This window comes from Centrocercus urophasianus, unplaced genomic scaffold, assembly GCF_019232065.1.
Source record: "Centrocercus urophasianus isolate 14NV4802_14NV808 unplaced genomic scaffold, USGS_Curo_1.0 seq_12, whole genome shotgun sequence".
Taxonomy (NCBI): domain Eukaryota; kingdom Metazoa; phylum Chordata; class Aves; order Galliformes; family Phasianidae; genus Centrocercus; species Centrocercus urophasianus.
This window is the reverse complement of record NW_024884364.1, coordinates 298,025-312,750: the sequence shown is the minus strand read 5'-3', so window position 1 is coordinate 312,750 and position 14,726 is coordinate 298,025. Positions and strand designations below refer to the sequence as shown.

General features: G+C 39.8%; 1 protein-coding gene across 1 annotated transcript in view; it reads left to right on the top strand.

Annotated features, from left to right (window-relative positions):
* The window catches only part of TEAD4 (TEA domain transcription factor 4), a gene marked incomplete at its 5' end in the record, with an annotated part of 65,685 nt that overhangs the window by 8,885 nt on the left and 42,074 nt on the right, over positions 1 to 14,726 (top strand). Inside the window, one exon of the mRNA XM_042809597.1 lies at positions 6,683 to 6,937. Within this exon, the coding sequence (XP_042665531.1) occupies positions 6,683 to 6,937 (255 nt within the window). The remainder of the gene's footprint in view (positions 1 to 6,682; positions 6,938 to 14,726) is intronic.

The following is a 14,726-nucleotide window of genomic DNA, read 5'->3' as shown; positions in this document are numbered from 1 at the left end:
TGATTACAAGCATTTCCAAAAGCAGAATTTATAAATAAATAAGCTTGTAAGTACTGAAATACTTACTGATATTAGAACACTTAGAATTACATATTTTAGAAAACACCATACTTTTAAGTTACCAACTTTTATGTGCTTGGTTTTTGATTGAATGGAAAACTGAAGCAAACTGAAAGCTAGATGCTAACTAAAAACATATGTATTTTGTTAAAGCTAAGTGGTTGGTAATTAATATTATTCATACCTTTCTTGTAATAGGTAATAGTTTCACCATCACCATGTTTCTACAAAACTCTCTACTTCTGCTCAGAACACATTTTCAATGGAAAATGATTTAGTTTTTCAGCTTCCCATACCAATAAACCTATTTAACATAGAATTTGTCTCCCAGCTCCTCCATGGCTTTGTTTAATAAGTCGCCACCTTTCCCACCAGTGAATTCAGAGTTCACATCAACAGACTGGGAAACTGGAGGCCTGAAGTGTTCAGCAAAAGAAGAAAGCTACAGACCAGACAACTCCGAAGTTGAGCTCTGAGCTGAGTGGGATTGCACATAAAGCTTACTATTTTAGCAGTGTTATTTAGGATAATCTTGCAGGTTCTTAAAAACATTGTATCTCTGGTTCAGTAAGATGCTAATGTTATAAGGATTTTAATACTCTTTTCAATCTATGGAATATCTTCTGAAGTTATCACAAAGAAGGCTAAGTGGTGTTACTACCACAGTGATTCTTGAGGTTTCAGCTGGAGATAGCCAAACATCCTGCTTCATATCCCCATGACTGCATATTTTAATGCTTACTGACTTAGCTGTATCTTGAAACAAATAGGACTAACATTGTTGGTCAAGGAATGAAAAGCAAGAAAGTAATGTTAATATAATTTCTTCTCTCATTGCTTTTACATTCTGCATCTCTCTTGTTTTATACCAATGTGAAATAAGGATCACATATGCTGTCTTTTGCTTTGAGGACTTTCCTGAACACACAAGTGACATCCGCTGAAGTTAGCACAACTCTTCTTTTGTACTGGGAGAAGACAGTCTTGCGGGTTGACACAGAACTGAATTCAAAGTATGTTTTCTCTATTACTTAATTCTGGATCTTGCATCAGAAAAGACCCGAAGTTTGCTCTGTCACTGAAGGAGCTTGGCACAGATATGAAGCCTTGTACAACATCGGATGATCAGGCAGCAATTCCTAGCATATGAATGCAGAGCTGGAAAAAGGAGCTATGCTTTGGATATATAAACTGTCATAAAACATTGTGATTAAATCATCTACTGGATGTTAACCTGTATCTGTATGGGTCTTGAGGAGATGAAAGTAACTGAATTCAAAATGGGTACTTTTTATGTTTATGATAGCCATATATTCCCTAGGAGATGACTTTGTCTACTTGTATGTATTGATAGGGATTTTGGCTTCAGAACAGAAATCGTAGCTTCCAGTGACTGTGGCTTTGAAAGACACAAAACTGCTAAGCTGTATGAATCTTCTCACCTGCTGTCTGTTTTAGACCTACATCTCTAAATGCAGGTTGTACTATGAATGCATTTACTTTGTCAAACCTTAAGTTTCTTTCTGAACTCCATTCATTTCTCAGTGTGGTAGCTGAAGTTAAAACCAGTCTGTGACCAATGTTTGTGGAGTTCTTGAGGGAGAACTGGCTGCTATAGCTACAAAGCTATTCCATCATATTTGAAAAGTAATGGTTGCCAGATGAATTCCCCTGTACCTGGAAATTTTTTTTTTTTCTCATTTTTAAGAAGAGTAGAAAGGAAGACCCAGGAAACTATGGACTGGTGAGCCTCATCTCTGTGCCTGAGAAAATCACAGAACAGATCCTCCTGGAAGTTATGTTAAGGCACATGAAAAGCAAAGAGGTGATTTGAGACAGCCAGCATGGCTTCATCAAGGGCAGATAGTGTTTGACCAATCTGGTGGTTTTCTACAATGGAGTGACAGCACCAGTGAATAAAGAAAGAGGAAATGAAATCATCTACCTGGACTTAAGCAAGGCCTTTTAACACAGTCCCACACCATCCTTATCTCTAAGTTGGAGAGACGGGGATTTGAAGGGTGGTAAACTATTCAGTGGATAAATAATTGGTCTCGTGGTCACAACCAAGCGGTCGTAGTCAATGGCTCTGTGTACAGGTGGAGGCATGGTCTCTTAAGGATCTGTCTTGGTACTGGTGTTATTCAACATATGTATCAACGATCAAAACAGTAGGATTGAGTGCACCCTCAGCAAGCTTGCTGATGACAGTAAGCTGAGTGTTGCAGTTGATAAAATGGAAGGGATGACATCCAAAGGAGGAATCTAGAGAGGTTTGAGAAGTGGCCCTTGTGAGCCTAATGAAGTTCAACAAGGCCATGTGCAAGGTGTCCCACTTGGATTGGAGGAATCCCAGATATGTCTACAGGCCGGGAGAAGAACTCATTAAGATGTGCCTTGCTGAGAAAGACTTAACAGTTCTGAAAGCTTGTCATGGGCCAGCAGTATGCACTTATGGACAGAAGGCCAACCGTATCCTGGGCTGCATCATAAAAGGGGTGGTAAGCAGGGTGAAGAAGGTGATTGTCCCTCTCTGCTCTGCCCTTGTGAGGCTCCATCTGGAGGACCACATCCAGGCTGTGGCTCCCCAGCACAAGAGAGATGTGGAGATGTTGGAACGGGTCCATAGGATGGCCACAAATGGGATCAGAATGCTGGTGTACCTCTCACACAAAGTAAGGCTGTGGGAGATGGAGAAGAGAAGGCTTTGGGGAGACCTCATTAAGTACCTTCCAGTACTTAAAAAGGCCTTTAAAACATCAGGGAAACCAACTTTACGTGGTCTGATAGTGATATGATGAGGGAGAATGGTTTTAAACTGAAAGATGGGAGGTTTCAATTAGATATTAAGGGGAATGTTTTTTTACTTAGTAGATGGTGAGGCACTGGAACAAGTTGCCTAGAGAGTTGTGCAATGCCTAGTCCTTGGCCACGTTGGATGGGGCCCTGGTTAACCTGTTCTTGCAGATGGAAACATGCCCCCAGCAAGGATTTTCAAACTATGTGATCTTACAACCCAAGACATTCTGTTATTATTTTCATGTGCTCATTAATTTATTCTATTATTCTATAATTTTAATGTGCTTTGAATATGAAGAGGGTCAACAGGCACCAGTAAATAAGTGCGCTCAGAGAAACATCAAAAAAAGAACAACTGAAACAGAGAGCTTTTGTTTCTATGCCAACTCACTCTTTGGAAACCTTATTTATCTCTTCTCATTTTCCAGCAAGAGAATATCTTGAATTTACCTTTTTTTTTTTTTTTTTTTTTTTTTTTTTTTTTAATGAACACCTGCCAGTGAAAAGAGATGTATCAGTGATGGATAACTGGTGATGGAACCAACTGTTACTGTTCATTTCAGGGCATCTTAAAGTCATATTGCCTGCTTTAGTGCCATTCAGAGTGTGCTTCAAATGTTTGTCCCAGAGTTAGAGGCCAAATATGATCTCTCCTTTCTGATCCCTTCAGCCTCACAGTTTTTTCTTCCTTCTCAAGTTTATTATAAAGTTCTAAAAATCTGTAACAATGGTCAAGAGAATTCAGGTTATCTAATGTAAGGATTGAAATCTTGGAATCATAGAATCATAGAATTGCTCAGGTTGGAAAAAACCTTCAAGATCATTGAGTCCAAACGCAACCTAACCAATGTACCCTAATTCTAACAACCCTCTGGTAAATCATTCCCCTGAGCACCACATCCAAATGATTTTTACGCACATTTAGGGATGCTGACTCAACCACCTTCCTGGGGAGCCTATTTCAGTGCATAACAACCCTTCCTGTAAAGTGTTTCCTGATATCCAAAATAAACTTACCCTGGCTCAAAATATTTTATAGAAATATTTATTGTTGTCAATTTATTGTTGTCAGTGGCCAAGTTCAGTTCTAGCTGGGCTTTGGCTTTTCTGATTTTGTCCCTGCACAGCTTCACTATGTACCTGTAATCATCATAAGTAGCTTGCCCACTCTTCCAGAGACCATAACTTTCCTTTTGCTCTTGAGTTCCAGATAAAGGTCTCTGTTCAGCCAGCCTGGCCTCCTTGCCTGTCAGCTTGTCTTCTATGGCTTGGGATGGTCAGCTACTGCACCATCAAAGTTACTTCCTTAAAGTATTTCCAGCCTTCCTGGGCTCCCACACCCTACAGAGCTACCTCCCAAGGGGCCCTCTTAACCGTGGTCTTAGAGATGTTAAAGTCTGCCCTCCAGAAGTCCAAGGTGGCAGTTCTGCTGACTCCCTTCCATGGTTCAATGAGGACCAAGAAATCTAGCATCTCGTGATCACTACACCCCAGGCGGCCTCGAACCTTAACATCTCCCACAAGATCTTCTCTGTTAACAAACAGCAGATCACGGATTTTGCTTTCTCTTGTCGGCTTCTTCACCAGATACATCAGGAAATTATCTCCCACGCAATCTAGGAGCCTCTGGGACTGTTCCCTATCTGCAGTATTACAAATCCAGCAGATGTCTGGGCTGAAGTCCCCCACAAGAACAAGGGGGAGAGACCTTGAGACCTCACCCAACTGACTACAAAGTGCCCCATCCCGCCCAATTTTTCACCATTCTTGCTAGGGGCAGGAGAGGACAGGGTGTTCACAGCAGCAGGAACACTGTCTGCCTGCTGGTTCCCCTCTATCACCTGTTTGTAAGGTGGCAGGGGGTGACATGCTCCATGTGGAGCCTCAACTGGCTGCCAAGGTCTCCGGGTTTGGCACCAACAATCTCCCTCTCATATTCCTTGGTGATCAAGAGCTTCTTACAGGTTTGTGCCCATTTAAATCTCCCGCTGTTGCCTCTGCAACAGCCACACCATGTCAGCTGCTCTTGCAAGATGGATAGATGGTCAGTAGTAGGCTATACCTGAGTCTCATATATTCCAAACATTCTAGGAGATAAATCTTACAGTGGCTTTTCTGAATTCCTGTGTGAACCATTTGTTGAAACATTGCATCATGAAGTAAGAAGTGTACAGTGTCTAGAAATTATTAAAATTCTCAGAATTCTTTTATACATTTCCTGAGCATTTGGTGGGCTACTGAGTTGTAAAAATCTACTGCTGTTTAATGTCATTAAAAGAGTACCAAAACTATCTGAGAGCTAGTGTTGTCAACTCTTTTTACAGCTTCATCTCTTGAAATGATAAAAAATCTCAAGAATTTAATCTTTTTATTTAAAAAGAAAACGTAACCAAAAAAAAAAAAAAAAAAAAAACCCACCCAAAACTATTGTCTTTGAGAAGATTTTATGATCAACAAATTGAAAGAGGTAAGAAGCTAAAAAGGAGTATATTTTGTAATATTTTTTATCCAATGTCAAGGAGGTTTCTGGAGACCTGAACTCTGGCTTTCTGAACTTCCAAAGTTGAGCACATTGGGCTAATTTGTGGTTTATTATAATACTAATTATATATATTTTAAATCATCTACAGGAAAGAATAATGATGCTTTTCTTTTCTAACTAGTTTTTGACGTAGATCATGCACAAATTTCTCCTCAGAAATTATTGCTGTGATAGTGCTAGCTAGTCTGACTAGGTGCTCTCCTTACTCTTTGGTTCAGTGCAATTTTGATTATTCTGTTGCTCTTGATAAAAGAATTTTTGTGGTTTTCTATCTCTGTGGTTCAGATAATGAAACCATTAAAAAGGTAAACAACTTTGCAATGAAGGCAGGGGAGTAAGATTGTTTTCTTAGAATCCATTTGTCTTCTATATGATTGACTGGAGTTAATATCAATACAGTGTCTGTACTGTCTGAATTTGCTTTCTGGATAAAAGTTTTAGCAGCTCTGCTTAATAACTTCAGTTTCCATTGCAGGGTTTCATAAATAGAATATGGTTTTATAAAATTTGTTGTAGTTCTCAAGAGCTAGCAGCTGCCTGCTTAGGTTCCACGCAATAACAGTTTCTGCTCCTGCCTTGTGACAGTCTAATAGCTTAAAAATGGTTGAGGATAGAAGGACAGAGGAGCATAGAGAATTGAAGGAACTTGCTAAAACTTGTTCTGAAGATGAGCAGTAGAAACACTGTAAGCAACTTGGACACTTAAACTGAAGTCCAGTGCCTTATTTTTTACTTCCGGTGCCTTTGACTTCTGCCAGGTTATAATTGTTGAGATTTGAGAGACACTGCATTAAACTGCCTCACTTCAGGAACCGCTTTTTAGAAGTGCAGTTCATCCTTGAGAAATGCCAGTGTTAAAAATGGCACTGACCACTAGATTCAATTTAGTGAAACAGCATCTAATTTATTAATCACTACTTCACTTTGTGTAGTCTTTAACATAGACTGAATAACTGTACTTGTTTCAGTAAGCTAAATAACGCTTTCAAGTTAATCACTGCAGAAGGAAAAGGAAATTAGGAGATAAAGGCACAGGCAAGAAGATTATTTCTGAGGAGAGTGGGGAAGTGATAAAAAGTTAACGAACCAAACAGATACTGGAGCAGGCTTTATAGAAGGATTTGCAGAGGCTTTTACCTCCAACGCCAGAACTGCTTTACTGTTTAAGATAAACTTGAAGTAAAATCCTTCCTCACAGGGATGTTTCAGTTTCTTTAGTGTCACCTCATTTTTTTTAATAAGAATTTTCAACTGACAGATGGGATATGTTTGTCATCACAGGTTCTGAGTCTGCTTCTCCACGTGGCACCTTGGAGCTTCTAGCTGGCACCATTACCTCCAACGAGTGGAGCTCTCCTGCCTCCCCTGAGGGGAGCAACGATTCAGGGGGCAGTGAGGCCTTGGACAAACCAATTGACAATGATGCTGAGGGTGTATGGAGTCCAGACATTGAGCAGAGCTTCCAGGAAGCGTTAGCCATCTACCCACCATGTGGACGGCGGAAGATTATCTTGTCAGACGAAGGCAAGATGTATGGTAAGGAGAAAGAAAGGACATATCACAGAATTTGTGACAGCCACCATTTCTGTGCAAGCCACCGTTCCATGTTTTGAATGCAGTCTTTCTTCTCAAGCTATCCCAAATTGATGTAGTTTGTCACTTCAAGTTGTATTTAAGAAAATCCATGAAGATTTTAATTAGCGTGAGGTTCTATAATCCTCTAAAAATCAGGAAGAATCTGCAAATCAGAAAAAAACCCACTATAGGTTGGGTGCTTTACTTTCAGAGATGAATCAGTAAGATAGGTCCCCTGAGGGACCTGGGCATGCTGCTGAACTAAACTCTGGATAGGTATAATCATTCCATGTGACTAAGTCTATCTTTTGAGTTATCTCTCACTGCTGTCTCCAAAATCCTTTTCCTAACAGGTAAAGGCTCATGTGTCTGGTGCCACAATTCAACTCCCAGTCCCCTGACTGGCCCTGTAGATAATTCGCAAGCAGCTGCAGTTTGTTACCTAGCTATACTTTTGAGGCCTCAAGAATGGCAGAAAACAGACCCTTCTGGATTCTCTTTTTTGTTGTAGTTTGCTATCTTTTGGCACAAATGCTTTTCATCAGTGGGTTGTTCTCAGTCCTGAACACAGAGCAACACTGTCCTGCAGCTGCAGCAGAAGTCCACTTCTCAGGTGGTAGACAGGATTTGGAATTTTTGACCCATTCCAAAGTTAAAAATTCTTTCTTGATCATGTCCGCAAAAAGCAGATTTGGGCTGGAACCTCTAGCTCATGGTATTGGAAGGAGCCTCCTGGTGCTTCTATGACTGTGTACTTCTGAGTTGAAAGTACACAGCCTTTCATTAGAAGTCCAAGGTTAAAATTGTACACTAGCATGGATCTTACGGAAGACAACCCTCCCGTAGCCCAGCCAGTGTTTTTTTTTTCCACTTCTGAAATTGGATCTGTTTCTTTGAAGGCCCATTCATGGGAGGCCATGCCCTGAAGTCTCACATGGAGCACTTACGAAGTCATTCTACAGTTTGCTGTCCACCTGCTGTTCCCTGAGCTAGGGTATTAGGTTGCTCTCACTGAGGGCGTCAGTGGGGTCTTATTTACGCAGCCTTATCTACAATTGATCATTTTAATGGTTATATGCATTATAATATTTGTAATCATGTAATCATGTAATATATTTTCAGTAAGTCTAATCACCTTGAAGCTCCTTAAGTGTCAATATTCTGATGCACATATCAATTTCTGATCTATGACGCCTCTAATACTGTTATGGATGTGCCACTGAACTGATCCAGCTAAAAATTTACACAAACAAAAAAGGAGGAAAAAAAGAACTTCAGTTTGAATAGGCCTGCAGATTCGTTTCACTGACCAGCTTGTGCCAGAATTTGGAGAAGGAATGGTGGAAATGGGAATGAGAAGTTATAGTTTAAGTGAGGATAGGACTGTTTCTTTCAGAAGAAAAGCTTGCTTAAAATGTTCAAAGTAAAATCTTACCTGACAATCTACTTTGTGGTGCCTTATGGTAATGAAGAAGAGATAGAGACATGCTTCTTACTGCTCTAAGTCTGCTAGTTTTCTTCAAGTTAGCTTTTAAAATTACTAGTGAAAGAGCTGTTTTGAGACTGTCTTCATTTACTAATCATTCTATGTATAGTCTTCTAACTACAGATTTATCAGTGTGTCAGGGCAGAGAGAGAAAGGTACCGGAAAATAAATGAGAGAGCAAAAGCAAAACTGAAGTAGAATGAACTACAAAATACTGTGAGAGTTATCTGGATTTTGATTTGACATTTTGTAAGTCTGTCTAACTACATTTGTGAGTGGAGAAAGTAAATAACCTACCTGTAGGGTAAAAAGTCTAGGCTTGCCTCTGGGAGAAGAAATGAACCAAGCTCTTTCCCACTGCTCCAGACAGGACAGTGTCCCTGCTTACCTTCAGTGCACCTGTTCCCATCATGGATAGTTCAGTGAACTCCTGACAAAATCCTAGGCCTCCTTTGCTTACTAGTCTCTAGGATCCATGCCAAGGAAGTGGGGCCCTGTCTGGGATCTGTAGAAAGATATGACATGACAGGGAGAATAAATATAGTCCCTGATCGCATCTTTACTGTTTCTGAGTCAGGTTACAGAACAGGATATGTTGTATGTGGAGCAGGTCCTGCCTCCAAGGGAAGGTTGTTAGCTGTTCCATGGCTAATCTGCACACAATTCATTGAAACAGTGAGGAAAAAATGTTACACAGAACCATATAAGCGCCTTTCCCTTTAAAATGGGAACTATAGAATGATAGAGTAATAGAATCTCTTGAGTTGGAAGGGAACCATGAAAATCACTGAGTCCAACTACTTACTCCATATAGCCAAACCTTTTCACTGTTTCCCAGTAAGGAATGGCTCATATGATATTAATCTTTCTTGCATAATGTTCAATTTCCCAGAATCTCTACTGTGTGCAATCCATATAGTTCTCACCTGTTGAGATACAACCTGCTATCAGATGAAAATCAGTAGCATTTACCAGTAAACATTTCAAACAACTTAGTGCACATCAAACCATTATGAAAAACTTTCACTTCTCAGTTTCAATCCATTTAAAATTGCACAAAAATATGAGTTTCAGCCTGAGGCTTCATGCTCATGTTTCCTACCATCTTCAGAGCTCATGTTCTTACAGCTCTTCAGCTGACAGTCTTTATTGCTGTGTACTTCTTTACTGATTTATGTGCTGCGTATGGAGTAGACATCATTCCTACTTCTTCTGCAAGTCAGTGAAACTCTTGATGCTTCTGATTTTTTTTTCTTCCATCATTTTTTTTACCTCTTAGATATGTTGTACTATTATAGGCAGCATATTGACTGAATAAACTTACACTGCAGCAGTGCTCATAATGTAAGCCCTCGCTGTCTTTTCCAGTAGTCTCTGCTTAACACCCTTGTGAGGCATAGAAAGCTGTCTTGTTTGATATGAGATCCTATCTTTCTTCTAACCATTGTATTGACATTTGTATCAGTAAATCCAGGGCACTATTAACTTTCCGATTTAGTGCTTTCTGGTACTAGTAAGGTCCTGCAAGGACAATTCTCATTGCACTGTTACCTGCTAGTAACTACTGTTGCCTACCATCTTGCTCGTAAGCTTCCTTTAACTACTGAAAGGCTGCAATGAAGCCTTCTTGGAACCTTCTCTTCTCCAATCTAAACAAGCTCAACTGCCTTATCCTCTTTTTAGGAGAAATGTTCCAGCCCTCTAATCATCTTCATCCCTCCTATGGACCTGCTCCAACAACTCTGCATCCTTCCTGTACTGGTGTACTGTGGGACCCAGAACTGGGTGCAGTCCTCCAGATGGAACCTCACAAGGGCAGAGCAGAGAGGGACAATCACCTTCTTCACCCTGCTTATCACCCCTTTTATGATGCAGCCTGTTGACTGCAGATACTGTTGGCCTTTCAGGTTGCAGGAGCACACTGCTGGCTCATGTTCAGCTTTTCATCCACTGGAACCTCCAAGTCTGTCTCAGCTGAGGCGGCTCTCAATGAGTTCTTCTCCCAGTCTGTAGACATATCTAGGATTGCTCCAACCCAAGTGGAGCACCTTGTATTTGTCCTTATTGAACCTCAGTATGTTCACACAGGCACACTTTTCAAGCCTGTCTATGTTCCCCTGTATGGTGTTTTTCCCCTCTTTTGTGTTAATTGCACTGTTTGCTTGGTGTCATCAGCAAACATCGAGCTGAGGGTACGCTTGATCCCACTGTCTTGGTCACTGATAAAGATGTTAAAGAGCACTGGTCCCAGGAAGGGCCCCTAGGGGATGCTGCTCATAATCGGCCTCCATCTGGACATAGAGCCATTGACAACAACCCTCTGGCTACAGCCATCCAACAAATTCTTTATTCATTCAATAGTCCAGCCCTGAAATCTACATCTCTCCAATTTAGAAATAAGGATGTGGTGTGGGACCATGTCAAATGCTTTGCACAAGTCCAGGTAGAAAACATCAGTTGCCCTTCCTTTGTCCACTGATGCTGCCACTTCATCATAGTGGGCACCAGATCGGTGAGGTATGATCTGCCCTAGGTGAAGCCATACTGTCTGTCTTGGATCATCTCCTTGTCCTGCATGAGCCTTAACATCTCTTACAGGAAGATCTGTTCCATGATCTTCTCAGGCAGAGAGGTGAGGCTTACTGGCCTGTATTTGGCAGGGTCTTGGTCTTACTTTTTCCAGTTGCTGAACACTTTGTTTGACAGACACAATTTTTCAAATATGATGGAGAGTGTCTTGATGTGGTCACCAGCCAGCTCCCTCAGGACCCTGGGATGCATATTGTCTGGCTCAGTAGACTTGCAAACATTCAGCCTCATGAGGTGGTGTTGGACTTGCTCAGCTCTTACACTGGGGATTTTGCTCCCCCAACCTCCACTTACAATTTCAGGAATGCAAGAGGCATGGGAAGCCTAACTGGCAATGATGACTGAGGCAAAGATCTCATTAAGTACCTCAGCCTTCTCCATATTTGAGAAGGTCAGCTCTCCCTTTTTGTTTATCAGAGGGGGTACACTCTTCTTTGCCTGTCTCTTCTACCCAATGTATCTGAAGAATCCCTTCTTGTTATTTTTCACATTCCTGCCAAGTTTAATTCTGTCTATGCTTTAGCTTTCCTGAACCCATCACTGCATGTTCAGTTAGCACCTCGATATTCTTCCCAAGTCACTCATCCCTGCTTCTGTTGCTTATACTTTTTTTTCCCTCAGTTTGACCTGCAGATCCTTGTTTAACCATGCTGGTTTTCTTGCCTCATCTGCCTGATATCTTATTCTGAGGAAAGGGGTACCTATAGTATCCGTACCAGATAAATCACAGAGTTCAAAGTTGAATCAGCACTTTCTGGTACCTTCAGTACTATCTGGAGAAATGGGAGAGAAAGCCTTGGTAGCTTTGTGTGATTTGCATAGAGATGCTTAAGAAACAGGATCTCCCATCAATAGTGAACATGGAGAAATAAAAAGTAACTAGCAAAGTTAGATTTATTTTAATAAAGCATCACTGAAACCTTGGTAGGTGAGGAGGTAGAGCTTGTGACAAGTGCTAGAGTTACTGATTTAGCTGTACAATGTTCCCTTCCAGTAAAGAAAAATCTGGCTTTGGGCACATTTTTGTAACATGTGCTAGAATTGGTGAGTATTTGTTAGAATGATGTTCTGAAGGAGGCAATAGTTCAGCACATGGTTTATGAACAGCTAATTCTAAGTTGGGCAGTGTGGGGCAGACAGCTAGGGGCACTCACCTCTCATGCCAGTGCCCATCTATTTTTTAATTAAAGCCCTGATATGGCTGAGAGAAAATATTTTAAGTTGTCCAAAACTCAGAGGCTGACTAATAATAGAAATATAATTAACCATGTTACCAGTTAAAACCTGAAGCAGGCATTAATTTGATAGTATCGTACCTTCAGAGTGACCTTCAAAAGTCATTCTGAAGTTGAAAACCACCTGCTAGTTCTTTCTATCCCTGTTTTGAAGTGTGTAGGTAAATCTGTAGAATACTGTTTTCAGTTCAGAGGTATATGTTACAGATTAATGTTTTTCCCCAGCCTCAAAAATTACTGTAAAGTTAAACTGAACAGCAGTCAAGCCCAAAGAAATATTTACTGCCTGTACTAGTTCATAAATACTTTTCCTTCTTGAGTGGAGGAGCATTACATCTATTACAAATAGAAAAGTCAATATTTTTGATGCTTTCAAGATCGTAGTACTTTCTTTATATCTGGTATAGCATATTACCTGATTTTGTTTCAGTCAATTGGACCACTCTGAAGATACACTCAGTGCTGAACTGGTTGGCCCAGGTAACTGCAAAATTTGGTTTTGAGCTGTGATGTCCCTCGGAGAGCTACTTTTGCAGTTCCTCTCTTTCATTACTGTGACCTAATGAACTATGGAACAGCCCTTTATCCCACAGTTTTGAAAACAAAATGGAATCTGCCATTCTAAATACAAGAAGTCAGACCAAACTTAGATTTGTGAACAAACTGTCAGAACATATACTTTTATTTTTTTCTGGAGATAGGTGTGATGTTTTTGGAGTTGCTTAATAACAAGGTTTAGTTTCATCATGTCAGTTTTCTTCTTTGTTTATGTGTGGTTTTAGTTCTTTATTGTTAACTAGGTGAAACCTGATTTCTGGAGGCTTTTGTGATGGATTAAGCTTCCATCTCTTTTCTAAGATGAATTTAAGGTTATTCATATTAAATTTTCTGTCAGTTTAACTAGTGGTTTTTTTTCAATGTGAAAAGAAAGAATACTTTTCTCTAAGTTCCAAGTATTGCCTGAATATTGAAAAATTTACTACTTCTGAAATGCTTAATTAACAGACAGGAAACTGTTTGCATATGCAATTGATAGAATAAAAAACAATGACTATGTCATCTTTATTTAACATGCTTAGTGTACAGAAGTAAATCAGCAGTTTTGCTGTGCTCCACACGTTATCTAAATTATTGTGACTACTTTTTTTTTTTTTCCTTTGTTCTGCTGATTAAACAGTGGGTACTGATCCTTTGTGATTTTAGCAGTTTCATAGTCCCATTTTTATGTCAGGCCTAAAAGCAAGTATGCTGTATGGGATTAAGTTATTCCCACTATACAGATCTGCAGCCACACAGCATTACTCTTTTGGCTCTCCGTTTGGCTTTTTCATTCTGAAATTTCAAACATTTAGTATTTTCCAATAAAAAGCAGTTTACTATCAGCAAAATACTTCTGCTTCTTTATGTTGGAGACTGCACAGTGCATTTAATTTTCTTCTAGTTTAGTAAACCAGCCTTACATACTCTGTAATTGCATCCACTCTTCAGTATTGTTACCTGAGAGATTACTTCAATTTTATTTGTCAGCTTTTTCCCTTGTAACAAGTCACTGTGATTCTGGGTAATTACACATTTGCAGTTGTTTTCTGAAAAGCATAATAAAAATCCCTAGTGTTTCCTTCTACTTTCTGAAATATTCCTTTCTTTCACAATTGGATCTAAGTATTTCCAGTTGCTAATCTGCTCTTAAGTAAACAAAACATTCAATTACAACTTCAGGTTGAATTCGAAACCTGAGCATAATATCAGATACAGGAAAAAAAGTTAATCAAGTCCACTGCCTTAGGTTTATTTTTATTCCTGAAAACAAGAACACGTAAATCTCTTCTGTCCAGGCTTTTGCAAAAACATTACTAGAAGGATCTCACAAACATGGATAGAGTTCTAAGAGCAATAAGAGTACTAGTCTTAACACTGAGCTCTGGGAGTTGGAGGATTTAGGAGGATTTCTCCTGATTTAGGAGGAAAGATTAAAGAAGCTGAATATACCTAGCTTGGCTAAGTGATGACTGAGTGGTACTGGGGTAGAGGAAACATAATAACAGTCTAAAAATATTTGAAGGGTGTTAACATTTAGGAGAGAGGGATTTTATATGGAACATATGAGCAGGACTAGTATTAACTGCGGAGGGAGAAGGAATATAGAATGAATATTAGAAGAAGCTTCTCCATATCTTGAGTTTAGTGCTTAGAGATCTCTGCCATAGGAGTTAGAATGAAGATGTGGAGACTTTTAAAATGTATCAGATAAAATCACAAGGAATGTATTTGTAAAATTAGTCTTAAGGAGTGGCCTGATGTGATTGTGTTTTATATAAATGAGATGGATTATAGATTGGCTTTCATACACTTTTATGCAAGAAGAAGCTAAAAGAAGAGGCAGTATTTTCATTCATATAGGATCCAGATAATGAGCACAGAAGAACTAGGACGCTATATT